General features: G+C 43.5%; 1 protein-coding gene across 1 annotated transcript; it reads right to left on the reverse strand.

Annotated features, from left to right (window-relative positions):
• Positions 1-2,914: 2,914 nt before the first annotated feature.
• Positions 2,915-16,051, reverse strand: LOC132394714 (zinc-binding protein A33-like). The gene is made up of 6 exons (XM_059971098.1): positions 15,490-16,051; positions 8,185-8,280; positions 7,689-7,922; positions 5,198-5,220; positions 4,981-5,096; positions 2,915-3,486 (listed from the first exon to the last, which is right to left on the reverse strand). Exons 1-6 carry the CDS (start codon positions 15,853-15,855, stop codon positions 2,915-2,917), a joined length of 1,407 nt encoding a protein of 468 aa, XP_059827081.1. The 5' UTR covers positions 15,856-16,051.
• Positions 16,052-16,215: the final 164 nt, after the last annotated feature.

A 16,215-nucleotide genomic window follows, 5' to 3' on the forward strand; every position in this document is an offset into this window, starting at 1 on the left:
CTTTGTAACAAAGCCACCCATTGCTCTTTGGGCCACTTCTGACTCACTGCCACCTTTTCAAAATGCAAGAAATAACTATCAACATCCGTCTCCTCGAACAGAGGTACTATCCTCAACTCCCGACTAACATTAAACCTCTCCTCTCGGTCTGGCCCTTGCGCTCTTAGGTCTTGCCTTAACTTCTCCATATCCAAGTCATGTTGCCTCTGTTTCTCTTTCTCCTCATACTCTCTCTCCTTCTAGGCTCTCTCTTTCTCTTTTTCAGCTGCTTCCAGCTGTTTTAACTGAATTTCATGCTCCCTTTGTTTCTCAGCTCTTTCCTGCTACTTTTCCTTTTCAGCTGCTTCCAGCTGTTTTAACTTAATTTCATGTTCCAACCTTAATTTCTCCAACTCTAACTGAGCCGTCTCACTAGCGGGTACCCTTTCAGGGATATTTTCCAATACCTCAGCAGAAAACACATTCTTCACAATATAATACTGAGTTATGGCCCTCCGCTCCTCCTGCTTTTTCATCGACAACCTCACCTCTGCGAGGTTTAGTCCTTTCGCAATATTTATCAATTCCGACTTTGTGGCCGCCTCTAGCCTCAGAGTCGGGTTTTCTATAAATTCATCCACGTCCATCTTTGCTGGTTTCCCGTCTGGCTACCCACGCAACCAGATCCAAGCCTGATTCACTGGCCCTCCAATTTGGTATCAAATCTCAAGATGAGGCCCCCACTTTGTTACGAACCCCGTAACTGGGTCACTTACCAGCAAAGATAGAGAGGTCCGTTGAAGTCTGATGGTACTATTTTTAACAGTATTTATTAGTAAAAATACACAAAAATAATATCAATGCAAACATACAGATAATATACGTCATCAATACTAAATCTAAAAGTGCGGGTATAATAATACTCAATAACAAATAGCTCTATCGTTGTCTAGGGGATAAATGTATGGTCCAATGGAAATATGAAAGTCACTCAGTTCATTCAGACTGCAGCCTTTGGTTAGAGTCGAGAGAGAGATTTTTAGAAACTTGCCAATTCCTTTTATGATTTCGATCCTTCGGGAGTCCCGTTGGGGTGGCCATTCACTGGTGGCCTCTCCTCTAGCTAAGCCGTTCTTCTGTGGTAAGGCCGCCAATTCCCAGGCAAGGGAAAAGGTCGCACGCGAGCCCCACCAGCTGTCGCTATTAAATGCTGTCACGGAATTTCTAGCGTTTCTCCTGGTGCGTCCAAAGGGGTTGTTCCCCATACCCTCTTTTATCCTTACTCACGGGGTCTCAGATGTCAATCAGGTTGGGATGATGCAATCCCTCAACCAGCCCACTCTGGTTGTCCCCTGAGGGCTTCAATGAATAGTACAGTACTCAATACACAATTCCGTCTCCAAGAGACAATGGCCGTTATCAATGGTTCCGTCTTGCTGAGGCCAGGACACATTCCAAAACCTTGAGGATTCTCTCTCATTTCCTGGGTCCCAGACCCAAATTAATAGCGATCTTGTGATTCTCAAGAAGGATGGGGGCGACTTTGTACCTTTCGGCCCTTCAAAGTTGTGGCACATTCGTAACAACTCCAAGTGGGATCTGACCAGGGTCCTATATGGCTGCAACATTACCTCTTGGCTCTTAAACCCAATACCATGATTGATGAAGACACCTTATGTCTTCTTAACCACAGAGAGATAATGGAATGGAGGGATAGCTCAGATGAATATAGGGATAGGGGAGAGGAGGGTCAGAGGAATGGAGAGATAGAGGAACAGATACAGAGAGGAATGGAAGGTTAGAGCAATGGATAGAAAAACAGAGAGATACAGAACCAGAAGATCAGACAAATGGAGGGATGATGAAGGTTCAATAAATGAAAGGCAGGATAGAGGAATGGAGGGAGAGAGAAATGGAAGGATAGAGGAACAGAGGGATAGAGGAGGAGGGATATAGGAATGGAGAATACAGGCAGAAGTACAGTGTGACGACATCACGGATGGCAAGGGTATTGTGAGGTAAACGGCCTTTTTCTGTGATAGACTCTATGATTAATACACACAGGGTAGCACTGGATGAGTTTTGATCCATGCTGAATCAGATAGGATCAGATAGGGAACAGACAGGAAAGACCCAACCAGATCCAAGTGACTTTACAGAATTGGGGAGGTAGTTGGGAGAAGTTCCAGCACATTGAGTCTGCTCTGATGACAGCCGCCACCACAGACCAGAGTTGTGGTGATTGTCTTTCTGGTGGAACTGCACCAGTTAAAGCTGCTGTCACAGATTTTGAAGAGTGCAATGTGACTGCATGAAAGCCTAGAAAAATTCAGGACCACCGAGAAACACCCGGGGAATAGGACTGATTCGTTCAGTCCTGCAGAGAGCTGGCATGGTCTTGCTGGGCCGACCAACCTCCTCGATGCTTCAGAAATTCAAATTTGTTGTTCAAGGAACCTCATGGCACAGAATGATGTACCTCATCAATCACGTCTTTGGAAAAAGAGTATAAATGCCCTCAACATTCCTGATAACCCTGCAGTCCCTCTAGTTCAGTTCCAAATAGACAATTGTTGTGAATCCCAACGATATAATCTGCAGGAATAGGCTGCATTCATTTTAATGTCAACCGGGGCTTGGACGGTCTCGAATCACCAACAGTTCTGTGGTTAGCGTATGAACAAGTAATTTGAAGGAAAGCACAGACTATGGAATACAACTGGGATTTCTGATCCTGGTTTTCCGGATTCTCCCTGTTAATGTTGGTAAGGTTTCCCAGAGCCTGCACCACTGCCCGGGCCCCACACTGTCCCGCTGAGTCCTGGGGCAGATTATCGGCTACTCATTGCAGATTTCTGATTCTCTCTGGGCTTCCTGTGAGGGCTCCCTATCGGTACACGGTCTGGGAAAGTTGTTCCTGATGCCAGCTGCAGTTTTATTCCCAGGTTGGATCTTCATCCTCCTGGATTGTTACTCTGCGGTGACAGATTATCAGTGGGTCAGAATTCTTGCCATCACGATTAAGATATGGAGAGAAGTAAGGGTATAGTTTCCCAGTGAATGTACCATTGAAAGTGTAGATATGGGTCAGGTTATCCACATCATGAAAGGACACTTTTCCTCCTTCATAATCCAGGGAGATCCTGATCTTTCTCGGGTGAACACTCAGCTCTAGGCGTTTCCATGGGTTAGTACAAGCATAGTACTCTGTCCCATTTCTCAGTGCCACTGCCCAATATCCATTATCCGGATTCAGGGTGATTTGCCCCTTCCTGTTGATGGAATCCTTGGCTATGCCAAAGTCCCAGTTTGTCTTATTCCCCACTTCCACCTCCCAGGAATGTCTTCCTGATGTGAATCCTTCTGATCCCAGGACAGACACACAGAAATCAAACCTCTGTGGGTTATCGGGAAGCTGCATCCATTTGTCGGTGTATCTCACGGTTCTCAGATCATCAGACAGCAGAAGATAAGGACTGGCTGTGTTGGGGTCAAGGATGACCGGAGCTGGGAACAGATGGACACAGAATGTCAGTCAGTCACACTCACCACCCTCCCGACAGCACCGTGGCGGCTGTGGAATCAGCAGGGATCCAAAGATCTGAACAGGGAGACAGACCAATGACAGGTCTGCTCCCCACCTGCACAACAGGTAAAGGAGAGCACGTTCCTACCAGATGCATCTGGGTAAGAGTGAAAGGCAGAGAGCGTGTGTCTAAAGACCAGAGGCTCTGCGTGAGGTAATGCACAACACTGAACAGCCGTGTCTGAGTTGGAGAGTGGATCACAGGACAGCTGGACACATGATCCCCCAGTGGTATTGATACCTCTTGATCCAGCCCTTCCCCTCATCTCTCAACACTGGTCACCACCCTCTATCCCTCTACCCTTCTGTCTCGATGAAAGCTCCAGACCTGCCATGTCAACTGTCCATCATCCTGACATCCCTCTGCATCTTTCACACAGCCCACAATGGGAATTCGGTCTGTCTCATCAGCAGACTTGGATACTTTGCATCCCACTGTCATAACAAATCATTCATACAGATTGTAAAAGATTAGGAGCCCCTTTGACGTCACACCTCACAGCTGACTGCTTTCCATTACAGAGCCCTTTCCAAATCCTCATTTCTCCAAAACTGACTGGAGATGCTCTCAGAACATTCTGTGGAACTGCACTCTATTCCATGGTAAAGAAACCACCTTGGTCATCAGCCCTCCTTCCGTACAGTGGTGGGGTTAATGAGAGTTGGATTTGAGGAAGGAACAGTGACCATCCACAGTTTTCCACATTTAACCGCAATGAGGGTTTGCCTTGTACAGACATCAGGGAGGTGACAAGGTGTGGTACAGGTGGAAACAGGCACATTTGGAAAAGCAACAGACACAGCCTCTTTAATGCCAAATGACTGCAAATGGCGAATGTTGGTGCACGACAGTGGTAGTGGTGGTAGAGTTGGTGGGGGGGGGGGGGGGGGAAGGTGTAAGTCACAGAGACTGAGAGCACAAGTGACCAGAGACCAGTTTCTTGTGTTTATCCCAAGTCTTGGAACATCCAGTCACACACACCGCTCACACTAACTTTTATCTGAAACTTTCATTTCCCTTTTGAAATGATCACTGGGGTCGAGGATGACTAGAACTGGGAGCAGATAGCTGCAGAATGTCAGTCATTCTCAGGTGAAGTCCCCTGCCTCCTGACCATCACATTTCTTATCAGTCCATGCCCACCTACAAAGTCTGCTCTGCCAACAGGAAATAACACGGGCATGGACGAGCCATGTGCAAATAACCAACATTCGACAGACTGCCACAAGGCCAACAGACATCACGAGGTCAGTGTTTCCCACATCTGCCCCCTCATGCTTCAACGAGATTTCTGGCCTGGGGGATTTATTCATTAAAAGCTACAAGTGAAGTACTGCTGTAAATTGGCAAAAATATCCATTGACATCAAATCAATGAGAAGTTTAAGAGCTGCATCACGAAGTCTCCACCCCACCTGCATTGATGACTGTCAGCATCTTCTTCCACACTCTGTACTGCAGTGAGCCAACATGCTTCCCCACATTTATTAAAGGATAAACCTTCTGCAGCTCTGGCACAGTTCGTTTTGCTCTGGAAGAGATGACAATGTCAGTAGTGATCCATTGCCTAGGAGTTAAACCATGTTAGAAATAGAAATTTCAACTCATATCAACACAGACAGTAAATTATACCTTTTCTGGGTTTCTGGAAGTTTCTGTGGAATAAAAACAGGTATTAATATTTATGTAGAGATAAGATTTCAATACAAAGTAATTGGAATGTTCCTGGGAGTCAACATCTCTAAGATTCTATCCTAGGCCCAATGTACTGGTCCAGTTACAAAGAAGGCATGTTTGTGACTACATTTCATTAGGAGTTAGACAAGATTTGGTTTGTCACCAAAGACTCACAAATTTCTACAAAAATACTGTGGAGAGCATCTTAACTGTTTGCATCACCATCTGGTGTAGATGGGTTAACTGCACGGGATCAGAAAAATATGCAAAATGTTGCAAACCCAGCCAGCACCATTGTGGACACTAGGCTCCCCAGCATTGAGGAAATCTTCAAAAGGTGAGGCCTCAGAAAGCCCTCATCTGTCATAAAGGATCCACAACACCTCTTCTCACTGCGGCCATCAAGGAGGAGGTACAGGAGCAGCTTCTGCCCTTGGACGTTGAACTCATGTACACTATCTCACTATTCTTTTTGTTTTTTCCCTCTCTTTTTCACTAATTATTTAATTTTCATATATCTCTAATTTTTAATCTTTGTATTAGAATGTACTGCTGCTACAAGCAACACATTTTTAATGACAATTGCCAGTAATATTGAACCTGATTCTGATTCTGAGATTCTACGGGTGGATATCCCACAACACGAGGTACAGTACGAGCTGATGCACATCAAATCTGACAGGATTAAAAACTGGAGGCATCACAGGGTGGTCAGAGCAGAAAACTGGCTCATTCAGAAGACATTTGTCCTGTGTTCCCTCTTGGATTAACTGCTCACTGTCTGAACAATCAGAACATTCTCCCACACTGCACAGTTGTGGTCAAACTCCCGGTCTGAGACCAGTGAGCAGGGAGAGACCGGATAGTGGTCACTGGAGTTTCACCGTCAACGTGCAGTGATTGAGGACGTTGCTGTTATTTCTGAATGAAGTTAACTTGATGAACCAGGTGCTATTCTTGTCACACATTACAGGAATGATGTGCAGGGATTGGAAAGGATGCCTGTGAGGTTTATCAGGACGCTGCCTGGATTAGACTGGAAGGAGAGGTTGACATTCTTGTTTTCTTTTCTCTCTAGGGTGTCAGAGGCTGAGTGGAGACCTGAAAGAAGTTGAGAAAATTATGAGAGACATGGCTAATGTAGGAGACACACACACAAGATGCAGGAGAAACTCAGCAGGTCATGTAGCATCTATGGAAGTAAACAAGCAGTTGACGTTTCAGGCCAAGGCCCTTCTTCATGACTGTGAGTGGTCTCAGCTTGAAATATTGATGCTTGTTCATTTCCGTAGTTGCTGTCTGGCCTGCTGAGTTCTCCCAGCATTTTGTGTGTGTTGCTTTGGATTTCCCACACCTGCAGATTTTCCCATCTTTATAATGTTGATAGAATCTTTTACCCAGGCTAGAAATTTAAAATATGAGAGGACAGGACTTCATGTAGTAGCGGGAAATTTAAAGGAGATATACTGGGCAAAAGTTTCACCCAGAGAGTGGTGGATGCCTGGAATTTGCTGCAAGGGGTGCTGCTTGAAGTAGATAATGGTGGTTTAGAGACTTTTAGACAGACGTGAATGAACAGGAGGGGACGTGGACCATGTACGTGCAGGAGGGGTTCAGATTAATATGGCATGATGTTCAGCACAAGCATCATGGGACAAGGGTTTGTTCCTGTGCTGTTCTGTTCTATGTTCTTCATATTGCCAGAATTACACAGCAACAAGCAGGGCCAAGATTTTGGAACTAGGAGGAATGCTGATGCTACTGGGCACCAGATTTAGTGAGCCAAATGACACAAATCAATCTCAAGGTAGTATAAGGTGACATCTACCCATTTTGATAATAAATGTGAATGTTACAGGGGTTAGTGCATTTTATATTAGTGACCAATGGGCATGCATTTTGAGATGGCTCTCTTGGTGTACCAAGTTTAGCTCTGTGATCTCCAGTGCTACATTATCCTCTTCCTGGCAAAGTATAACATGTCATCTTTCTCAGTATTGAAGTTCATCTGGCACCAAGCTACCACCCACCATCCTGTTTCCATCACCAGAACGTCTATTTATCACCATCTCATCTTAGTATTTCACCAAACATGGTGAATCCAAAATATGTATTAGCTGAATATATGATGAAGCAGAGGATTCAAATGGAAAGGGTCACTTGCTCAAATTCAGATAATTAGCTGAAGTAAAAGAAGCTGAAAACAGATACAGAATAAGAGAGTGTTTTCAAACTGTAAAGTTTTGAGGTGAGACTGAAGTTGGATCATATAGTAATGGGTGTCAGGGGCTGGTGATGCTAGTAAACATCGCTGTGGGCTTGATGTGAGGAACGGCCTGACTCCATACCATTAGTATCATAATAGTGTACTGTTGTATGGCAAACTGTTTGATCTTAATATCAGTGTTAACAAAAGGATGAAGAGAATAAAATCAGGGAGAGGTACTGTTAAAAATTTGATGCTGTCCTCTTCCTTCAGCCCTTCTTCAACGTCCTGAATGGTGTCTGAAAGTGATGAGATGACTTCTGTTGCATCCTTGATCTTTTTCTTCATCTCCAGGCAGTTTCTCTCTCTCTCCAGTTTGAGACCTACCAGCGCAATCCTTTCTTGGTCACGGAGAAACTGATGCATTGTTTCGAAATCTGCTTTAATCTGTTTCTCTGCCATTTCTCCCTGGTCCTTTGGAAAATAAGAGAGAGTCTGAGCACTGACAGATATTGTGCTGTTACCAGAATCAGTGACGTCTCACTACTGGGAGCCAGGCAGCAACGTACTCTGAAGAGGAGGCTCTAACTAAGAATCAGGGGATGTATATTAGTTTTCTCAGGATTTACCACTACAGGAGGTCATTGAGGGAGAATTGTGTTGACTGAATTATTCACTTGCAGTCTGAGTTTCAATGTGATTGTAGCTTATGGAACAATGTGACATTATTATGTACCTGAATATGATTTAATGTTTTCTCATAATCACTTTTTACCGCAGCACATTCCTCCTTCTTGTCCAGGACTGGCTTCAGTGAGGTTTTCAGTTCTTCCTGCAAGAGATCAGTTTATTTCAGTCAATGTAGAATGTTATTTATTTGTAATGTTTTAAAATAAGATTACCGAAAAAGGATATTAATAACATTAGAATCAATTCAGTTAATGGCACTAATATGTGGAATTAGCGGATTGTTCCATGAGAAATTGATCAGATTTAGGGTCTCTATGTGGACATAGTTGCTTCATCTCTTCCTAGCTGTACTAATTCCACTTTATTGTCCTCGGATTCCACCCAACCAGCCTTATACTCAGCTATGCACCACAAACCATGTACAGAGGCCAATTAAACCAATATCCGTGTGTCTTTGTGATGTGGAAGGAAACTGGAGCACCTGGTGGAAACTCCCAAGGTCACAGACAGAATGTGAAAACTCCACACCGACAGCAGATGAGTCTCTGGAGCTACACCTCCTGCACCAGGTACCCCATGACTGACAGATACAGGATCCAGAAGGGTAATGACAGAGTGGATGTGGAGATGACGTCTATTCCTGTGACAGAATCTAGAATTTAGGGTCATATTCAAAAATAACGTACTAGCCACTCATAAAAGATTTTTTTTTCATTCTCGCATAAATGCTTGGAACTTCCTTCCAGTGAAAATTGCCCTGAATGTGGGGTATCTTCTTGTGAAGCAAAAGGATGAAGGGTTCCTGGGGATGACAGAAATTGGATTGGGACTACAATCCAATCACCTCTGATCCTATAAGCTGGTGTCATGAGGTTGGGGTCTGATCTATGCCCGTTCATGATTCAAAAAGAAGATTTTCTTAAAAAAACAGAAGCTGGAAATCAGAAATTGACTGTAAATGTTGAAAATACTCAGTCTCAGAGTTTATGACCCAGTAAGTCTGTTTCAATGATTTCATGTGATTCCATTTTGTACCTAGCAATCTAACTATCTGTCTGCCTATCTTTCTAACAGAAAGACATTTCAATAGGTACATTTAATGTCGGAGAATTGTACAGGTATACAATATACAGTGGTATGCAAAACTTTGTGCGCCCCTGGTCAAAACTTAAATTACTGTGAACACCTAAGCGAGTAAAAGATGACCTGATTTCCAAAAGGGATTACGTTAATGATGACACATTTCTTTAATACTTTAAGCAAGATTAATTTTTTATTTCCATCTCCTACAGTTTCAAAGTAACAAAAAAGAAAAAGGGCCCAGAGCAAAGGTTTGGACACCCTGCATGGTCAGTGCTCAGTAACACCCCCTTTGGCAAGTGTCACAGCTTGTAAACACTTTCTGTATCAACCTAAGAGTCTTTCAATTCTTGTTAGGGGGATTTTCACCCATTCTTCCTTGCAAAAGGCTTCTTGTTCTGTGAGATTCTTGGGCTATCTTGCATGCACTACTCTTTTGAGGTCTATCCACAGATTCTCGATGATTTTAGGTCAGGGGACTGTGAGGGCCATGGCAAAATCTTCAGCTTGTGCTTGAAATGTTCCCCATGCCACTGGCTGCAACACAAGCCCAAAGTATGATCGATCCACCCTCGTGCTTAACAGTTGGAGAGGTGTTCTTTTCATGAAATTCTGCATCCTGTTTTCTCCAAACATATCTTTGCTCATTGTGGCCAAAAACTTCAAAGGAACATCTGAACAAGCCTGATGTGTTTTGGAAACAAGTCCTATGGACTGATGAAGCTAAAATAGAACATTTTTGGCCACAATGAGTAAAGATATGTTTGGAGAAAACAGGGTGCAGAATGGGTAACATTTCACTGGTAGAGGGAAGAATGAATTAAATTAAATACCAGCAAATTTTGGAAGCAAACATCACATCGTCTGTAAAAAAGCCGAAGATGAAAACAGGATGGCTTCTACAACAGGATAATGATCCTAAACACACCTCAAAATCCACAATGGACTACCTCAAGAGGCGCAAGCTGAAGGTTTTGCCATGGCCCTCACAGTGCCCCAACCTAAACATCATCGAAACTTTGTGGATAGACCTCAAAAGAACAGTGCATTTAAGACAGCCCAAGAATCTCACACAACTAGAAGCCTTCTGCAAAGAAGAATGGGTGAAAATCCCCCAAAAACTAATTGAAAGACTCTTAGCTGGCTATAGAAAGCAGTTACAAGCCAAAGGGGGTGTTACTAAGTACTGACCATGCAGGGTGTCCAAACCTTTGCCTCGGGCCCTTTTACTTTCTTGTTATTTTGAAACTGTAAAAGATGGAAATAAAAAAGTAATCGCTTAAAATATTAAAGAAATGTGTCATCTTTAACTTTATGCCTTTTGGAAATTGGGTCATTTTTAACTCGCTTAGCTATTCACAGTAACAGAAATTTTTGCATGCCCAAACTTTTGCATGCCACTGTACATCCTGAAATTCTTTTCCTTCACAAGCATCCACAAAAACAGAGGAGTGTCCCAAAGAATGAACGACTGTTAAATGTTAGAACCCCAAATTTATGGTGATTTATGGTGTTAAAAGCCTGTTGCATTGCTTCTTCAGAGCTCTGTGCCCAAAGAACTCGGGTCTCCAGGCACACAATCAGCAGTCATTGCTTTTGATTGGAGGGACATTTTACAAAAACTGGGGGAATTTGTTAGCAAAGGTGGGATGTGTAGGACATTCTTTCTCAAGATTGTAGTCCAATTGCTGAAACACTCGTAGTTTGGTGAGTGTGCATCTGGGATGGGAAGTCCATGTGGTTTACAGAGCTGAGGAAATCTTGAAGATGCTTCTGGATCACATCAATATTTCCCCCCCCCAACCATTCAACTGATTTCCCTCAACCTCTCTGGTGCAGTGAGATCCCTGACCAGAGAGCCTTCTGCATGAGGGAAGCTCTCAGAACCCTCAAATGGATTAACTGATATGTATCTGCATCAGTCTTGACTCAACACATGCAAACGTCCTGGGCTGCTAATTATGTTCTGATTTGTGTTTGCTGTTTAAAGTACAAGACACCATGTGCACAAAACCTTCATTAGCAGAATCAGATAATGCAATTATCAAGGGAATTTCTATACATTATTTGGAATCTTTAAATAAGTTATGCTTGGTGCAGATGATACAACGTATGGTCATTTCAGGACTCAACACACTGAAGCAAGCGTTTCAGATCATTCTGAAAGGGATTTTGCAGATCAGTGTGAATTTGTTGGCACCTGAATACAAACACCACTCTGCAGAACAGTATAGCATACATATGAGGATGGGTTATTCACAGGGAGTTACCATATGTACGTAGTGTATTGAATGAGCGACACATCAGTTATGAATGTTGGGAAAAATGTTGGGAAAAACGCTGGAGGAACTCAGCGGGTCTGGCAGCATCTACATAAAAGAGTAAACAGTCGATGTTTTGGGCCAAGACCCTTCATCAGGAATCTTCATTATTTTAAGTTTGGCATGTTAGGGTTCCCAGACTTGTTCAGGGAGAGTCCAGAATTCCAGCAACTGAGGGAATAATTCTTGTGGAATGTATAAGCTCAATGTGCAAGACTGTGTTTGTTTCATCAGGGAGAGGAAAACCATAACCATATAACCATATAACAATCACAGCACGGAAACAGGCCATCTTGGCCCTCCTAGTCCGTGCCGAACCCTTAATCTCACCTAGTCCCACCTACCCGCACTCAGCCCATAACCCTCCACTCCTTTCCTGTCCATATACCTATCAAATTTTACCTTAAATGACACAACTGAACTGGACTCTACGACTTCTACAGGAAGCTCATTCCACACAGCTATCACTCTTTGAGTAAAGAAATACCCCCTCGTGTTTCCCTTAAACTTCTGCCCCCTAACTCTCAAATCATGTCCTCTAGTTTGAATCTCCCCTACTCTCAATGGAAACAGCCTGTTCACGTCAACTCTATCTATCCCTCTCAAAATTTTAAATACCTTGATCAAATCCCCCCTCAACCTTCTACGCGCCAATGAATAGAGACCTAACTTGTTCAACCTTTCTCTGTAACTTAATTGCTGAAACCCAGGTAACATCCTAGTAAATCGTCTCTGCACTCTCTCTAATTTATTGATATCTTTCCTATAATTCGGTGACCAGAACTGCACACAATATTCCAAATTTGGCCTTACCAATGCGTTGTACAACTTTAGCATTACATCCCAACTTCTGTACTCAATGCTTTGATTTATAAAGGCCAGCGTTCCAAAAGCCCTCTTCACCACCCTATCTACATGAGACTCCACTTTCAGGGAACTATGCACAGTTATTCCTAGATCTCTCTGTTCCTCTGCATTCCTCAATGCCCTACCATTTACTCTGTATGTTCTATTTGGATTATTCCTGCCAAAATGTAGAACCTCACACTTCTCAGCATTAAACTCCATCTGCCAACGTTCAGCCCATTCTTCTAACCGGCATAAATCTCCCTGCAAGCTTTGAAAATCCACCTCATTATCCACAACACCTCCTACCTTAGTATCATCGGCATACTTACTAATCCAATTTACCACCCCATCATCCAGATCATTTATGTATATTACAAACAACATTGGGCCCAAAACAGATCCTTGAGGCACCCCGCTAGTCACCGGCCTCCATCCTGATAAACAATTATCCACCACTACTCTCTGGCATCTCCCATCTAGCCACTGTTGAATCCATTTTATTACTCCAGCATTAATACCTAACGACTGAACCTTCTTAACTAACCTTCCATGTGGAACTTTGTCAAAGGCTTTGCTGAAGTCCATATAGACTACATCCACTGCCTTACCCTCGTCAACATTCCTCGTAACTTCTTCAAAAAATTCAATAAGGTTTGTCAAACATGACCTTCCATGCACAAATCCATGCTGGCTACTTCTAATCAGATCCCGTCTATCCAGATAATTATAAATACTATCTCTAAGAATACTTTCCATTAATTTACCCACCACTGATGTCAAACTGATAGGTCTATAATTGCTAGGCTTCCTTCTACAACCCTTTTTAAACAATGGAACCACATGAGCAATACGCCAATCCTCCGGCACAATCCCCGTTTCTAACGACATATTAAAGATCTCCGTCAGAGCTCCTGCTATTTCTACACAAACTTCCCTCAAGGACCTGGGGAATATCCTGTCAGGACCTGGAGATTTATCCACTTTTAAATTTCTTAGAAGCGCCAGTACCTCCACCTCTTTAATTGTCATAGGTTCCATAACTTCCTTACTTGTTTCCCACACCTTAGACAATTCGATATCCTTCTCCTTAGTGAATACCAAAGAGAAGAAATCATTCAAAATCTCTCCCATCTCCTTTGGTTCCACACATAGCTGACCACTCTGATTCTCTAAGGGGCCAATTTTATCCCTCACTATCCTCTTGCTTTTAATATAACTGTAGAAACCTTTCGGATTTACTTTCACCTTATTTGCCAAACCAACCTCGTATCTTCTTTTAGCTTTTCTAATCTCTTTCTTAAGATTCCTTTTACATTCTTTATATTCCTCAAGCAATTCCTTTACTCCATGCTGCCTATATCTATTGTAGACATCCCTCTTTTTCTGAACCAAATTTCTAATATCCCTTGAAAACCATGGTGCTCTCAAACCTTTGACCTTTCCTTTCACCCTAACAGGAAAATAAAGATTCTGTACCCTCATAATTTCACCCTTAAATGACCTCCATTTCTCTGTTACATCCTTCCCATAAAACAACTTGACCCAATCCACTCTCTCTAAATCCCTTCGCATCCCCTCAAAGTTAGCCTTTCTCCAATCAAAAATCTCAACTCTAGGTCCAGTCCTGTCCTTCTCCATAATTATATTGAAGCTAATGCTATTGTGTTCACTGGACCCGAAGTGCTCCCCAACACATACATCTGTCAGCTGACCTATCGCATTCCCTAACAGGAGATCCAACACTGCCCCATCTCTAGTCGGTACTTCTATGTATTGTTGCAAAAAACTATCCTGCACACATTTCACAAGCTCTAAACCATCCAGCCCTTTTACAGAATGAGCTTCCCAGTCTACGTGTGGAAAATTAAAATCTCCCACAATCACCACCTTGTGTTTACTACAAATATCTGCTATCTCCTTACACATTTTCTCTTCCAACTCACACGCCCCATTAGGTGGCCTATAATACACTCCTATCAGTGTTACTGCACCTTTCCCATTCTTCAATTCCACCCAAATGGCCTCCCCAGAGGAGCTCTCTAATCTATCCTTCCAAAGCACCGCCATAAGATTTTCTCGGACAAGTAATGCAACACCTCCTCCTCTTGCCCCTCCTATTCTATCAAACCTGAAGCAACTAAATCCAGGAATATTTAGTTGCCAATCACACCCTTCCTGCAACCATGTTTCACTAATAGCTACAACATCATAATTCCACGAGGGATTGCGTTGCTCAGAGATATAAAGAATCACGTAATCACACTACATAACAAGAAAATTACAGCAGTAAGACTGCAGACAGTTAAAATGCAGACGACTTTCCAAGGAAGGGTCACATAGAGCCAACTTGCTGAACTGGTTGAATGGATATTTGGCCAATTGATGGAAAGGTTTAGTCACAAACAAGAGATAATCTACAAATGCTGGAAATCTGAGCAACACACACAAAATGTTGGAGGACTGAAGGCAGGATAATCTTACCAAAGGGTTTCAGCCCGAAATGACCACTGCAATCTTTTCCTCAAAGCTGCCAGTCCTGCTGAGTTCCTTCCGCATTTTGTAGGAAGGTCTAGTCATCATTTACAAGTTTTGCTTCAGTGAATCCATATCCTCTTCTTGTCAGGCCACTCCTTGGTGTCAAGGATGATGTGCTTCCGCACCCATTTAACTAATTAATTTATTAATTTATTGAGATTCAGTGTGGGTAGACCCTTCTGGCCCTTTATTGGTATCTTAATCGTGGGATAATTTATAGTTAAGTCCAACCGGTATGTCTTTGGATTGCGGGAGGAAGCAAGCGTCCGAAAGAAACACACACAGTCACAGGGAGAATGTACCGGCACCGGCAGGAAAGTAGAAGCACGAATTCTTTGAATATTTCTGGCAACTGTGCAACAACTAGCGCACAACACAGATCGAGTGCAATCTTTCCCATCGCAAACACGAAGAAATCTGCAGATGCTGGAAATTCAAGCAACGCACACAAAATGCTGGTGGAACGCAGCAGGCCAGGCAGCATCTATAGGGAGACGTACAGTCGACGTTCGGACTCTGGAGATAAAACCGACACGTTTGGATGTTGTGATTTTCCGTCTGCTCACCTTGAACTCCTGCACGGCCTCTTCCAGCAGCAACAGCTCGTGGCCACGATGATTCTTTGAATGCTGACAGAGCACACAGAGGGGCTGCTTGTCGGTCTGGCAAAACAGCGTCAGCTTCTCCTTGTGGCGGCTGCATTCCTGCTGCGTTGTCTCCCGGTTTGCGAACGACTCAACGATGCCGGCGAGGGTGCGGTTTGGCCTCAGGGTTTTGGAGGAAGTCTCTCTTCTACATATGGGACAGGCCGCTGTGCCGGGGCTCTTCCAGTACTGAGTAATACAGGATCGGCAGAAGCTGTGATCACAGTCGATTAAGACAGGATCTTGAAACAGATCATGACATACAGCACAAGACAGATGATCCTCCATGTCCAAGGACTCACGGAGTTCACTGTGACCAACTAAAATGGTGCCCGAAGAGTGAAAAACGCTGGCTTTCACTTTCTGTCCCTGTGTTCTTTGCACTATCCGGAACTACAGGACCGATCAACACACCGTCTCAGTAACTTCTTCAAGCGGACTTCTCCCCAGCTCACATGCCCCTCCGGCCAGGCTGTACACACAAAAAGGCGGAAGTGATACAGTGTAAGTCCTGGGTGCATGCTCGGTTTCAGCATTTAAAAGAAATTTATATTAGTACAAGAATGAGAAGGCTATGGTCCGGGTGCAGAGCAATGGGGTTGGAGGAATAGTTCAGCACAAACTAGATGGGTCGAATGGCGTATTTCA

Source organism: Hypanus sabinus, chromosome 5 (assembly GCF_030144855.1).
Source record: "Hypanus sabinus isolate sHypSab1 chromosome 5, sHypSab1.hap1, whole genome shotgun sequence".
Lineage (NCBI taxonomy): Eukaryota > Metazoa > Chordata > Chondrichthyes > Myliobatiformes > Dasyatidae > Hypanus > Hypanus sabinus.

Excerpts from the sequence above, each read along its gene's own strand:
- LOC132394714 (XM_059971098.1), bottom strand. The coding sequence starts at position 15,855 with ATGGAGGATCATCTGTCTTGTGCTGTATGTCATGATCTGTTTCAAGAT. Across the intron at positions 7,923-8,184 it reads AAACATTAAATCATATTCAG|GACCAGGGAGAAATGGCAGA; the intron begins GTACATAATAAT and ends TATTTTCCAAAG. Across the intron at positions 3,487-4,980 it reads GCTGACAGTCATCAATGCAG|CTCCGGTCATCCTTGACCCC; the intron begins GTGGGGTGGAGA and ends ATCTGTTCCCAG.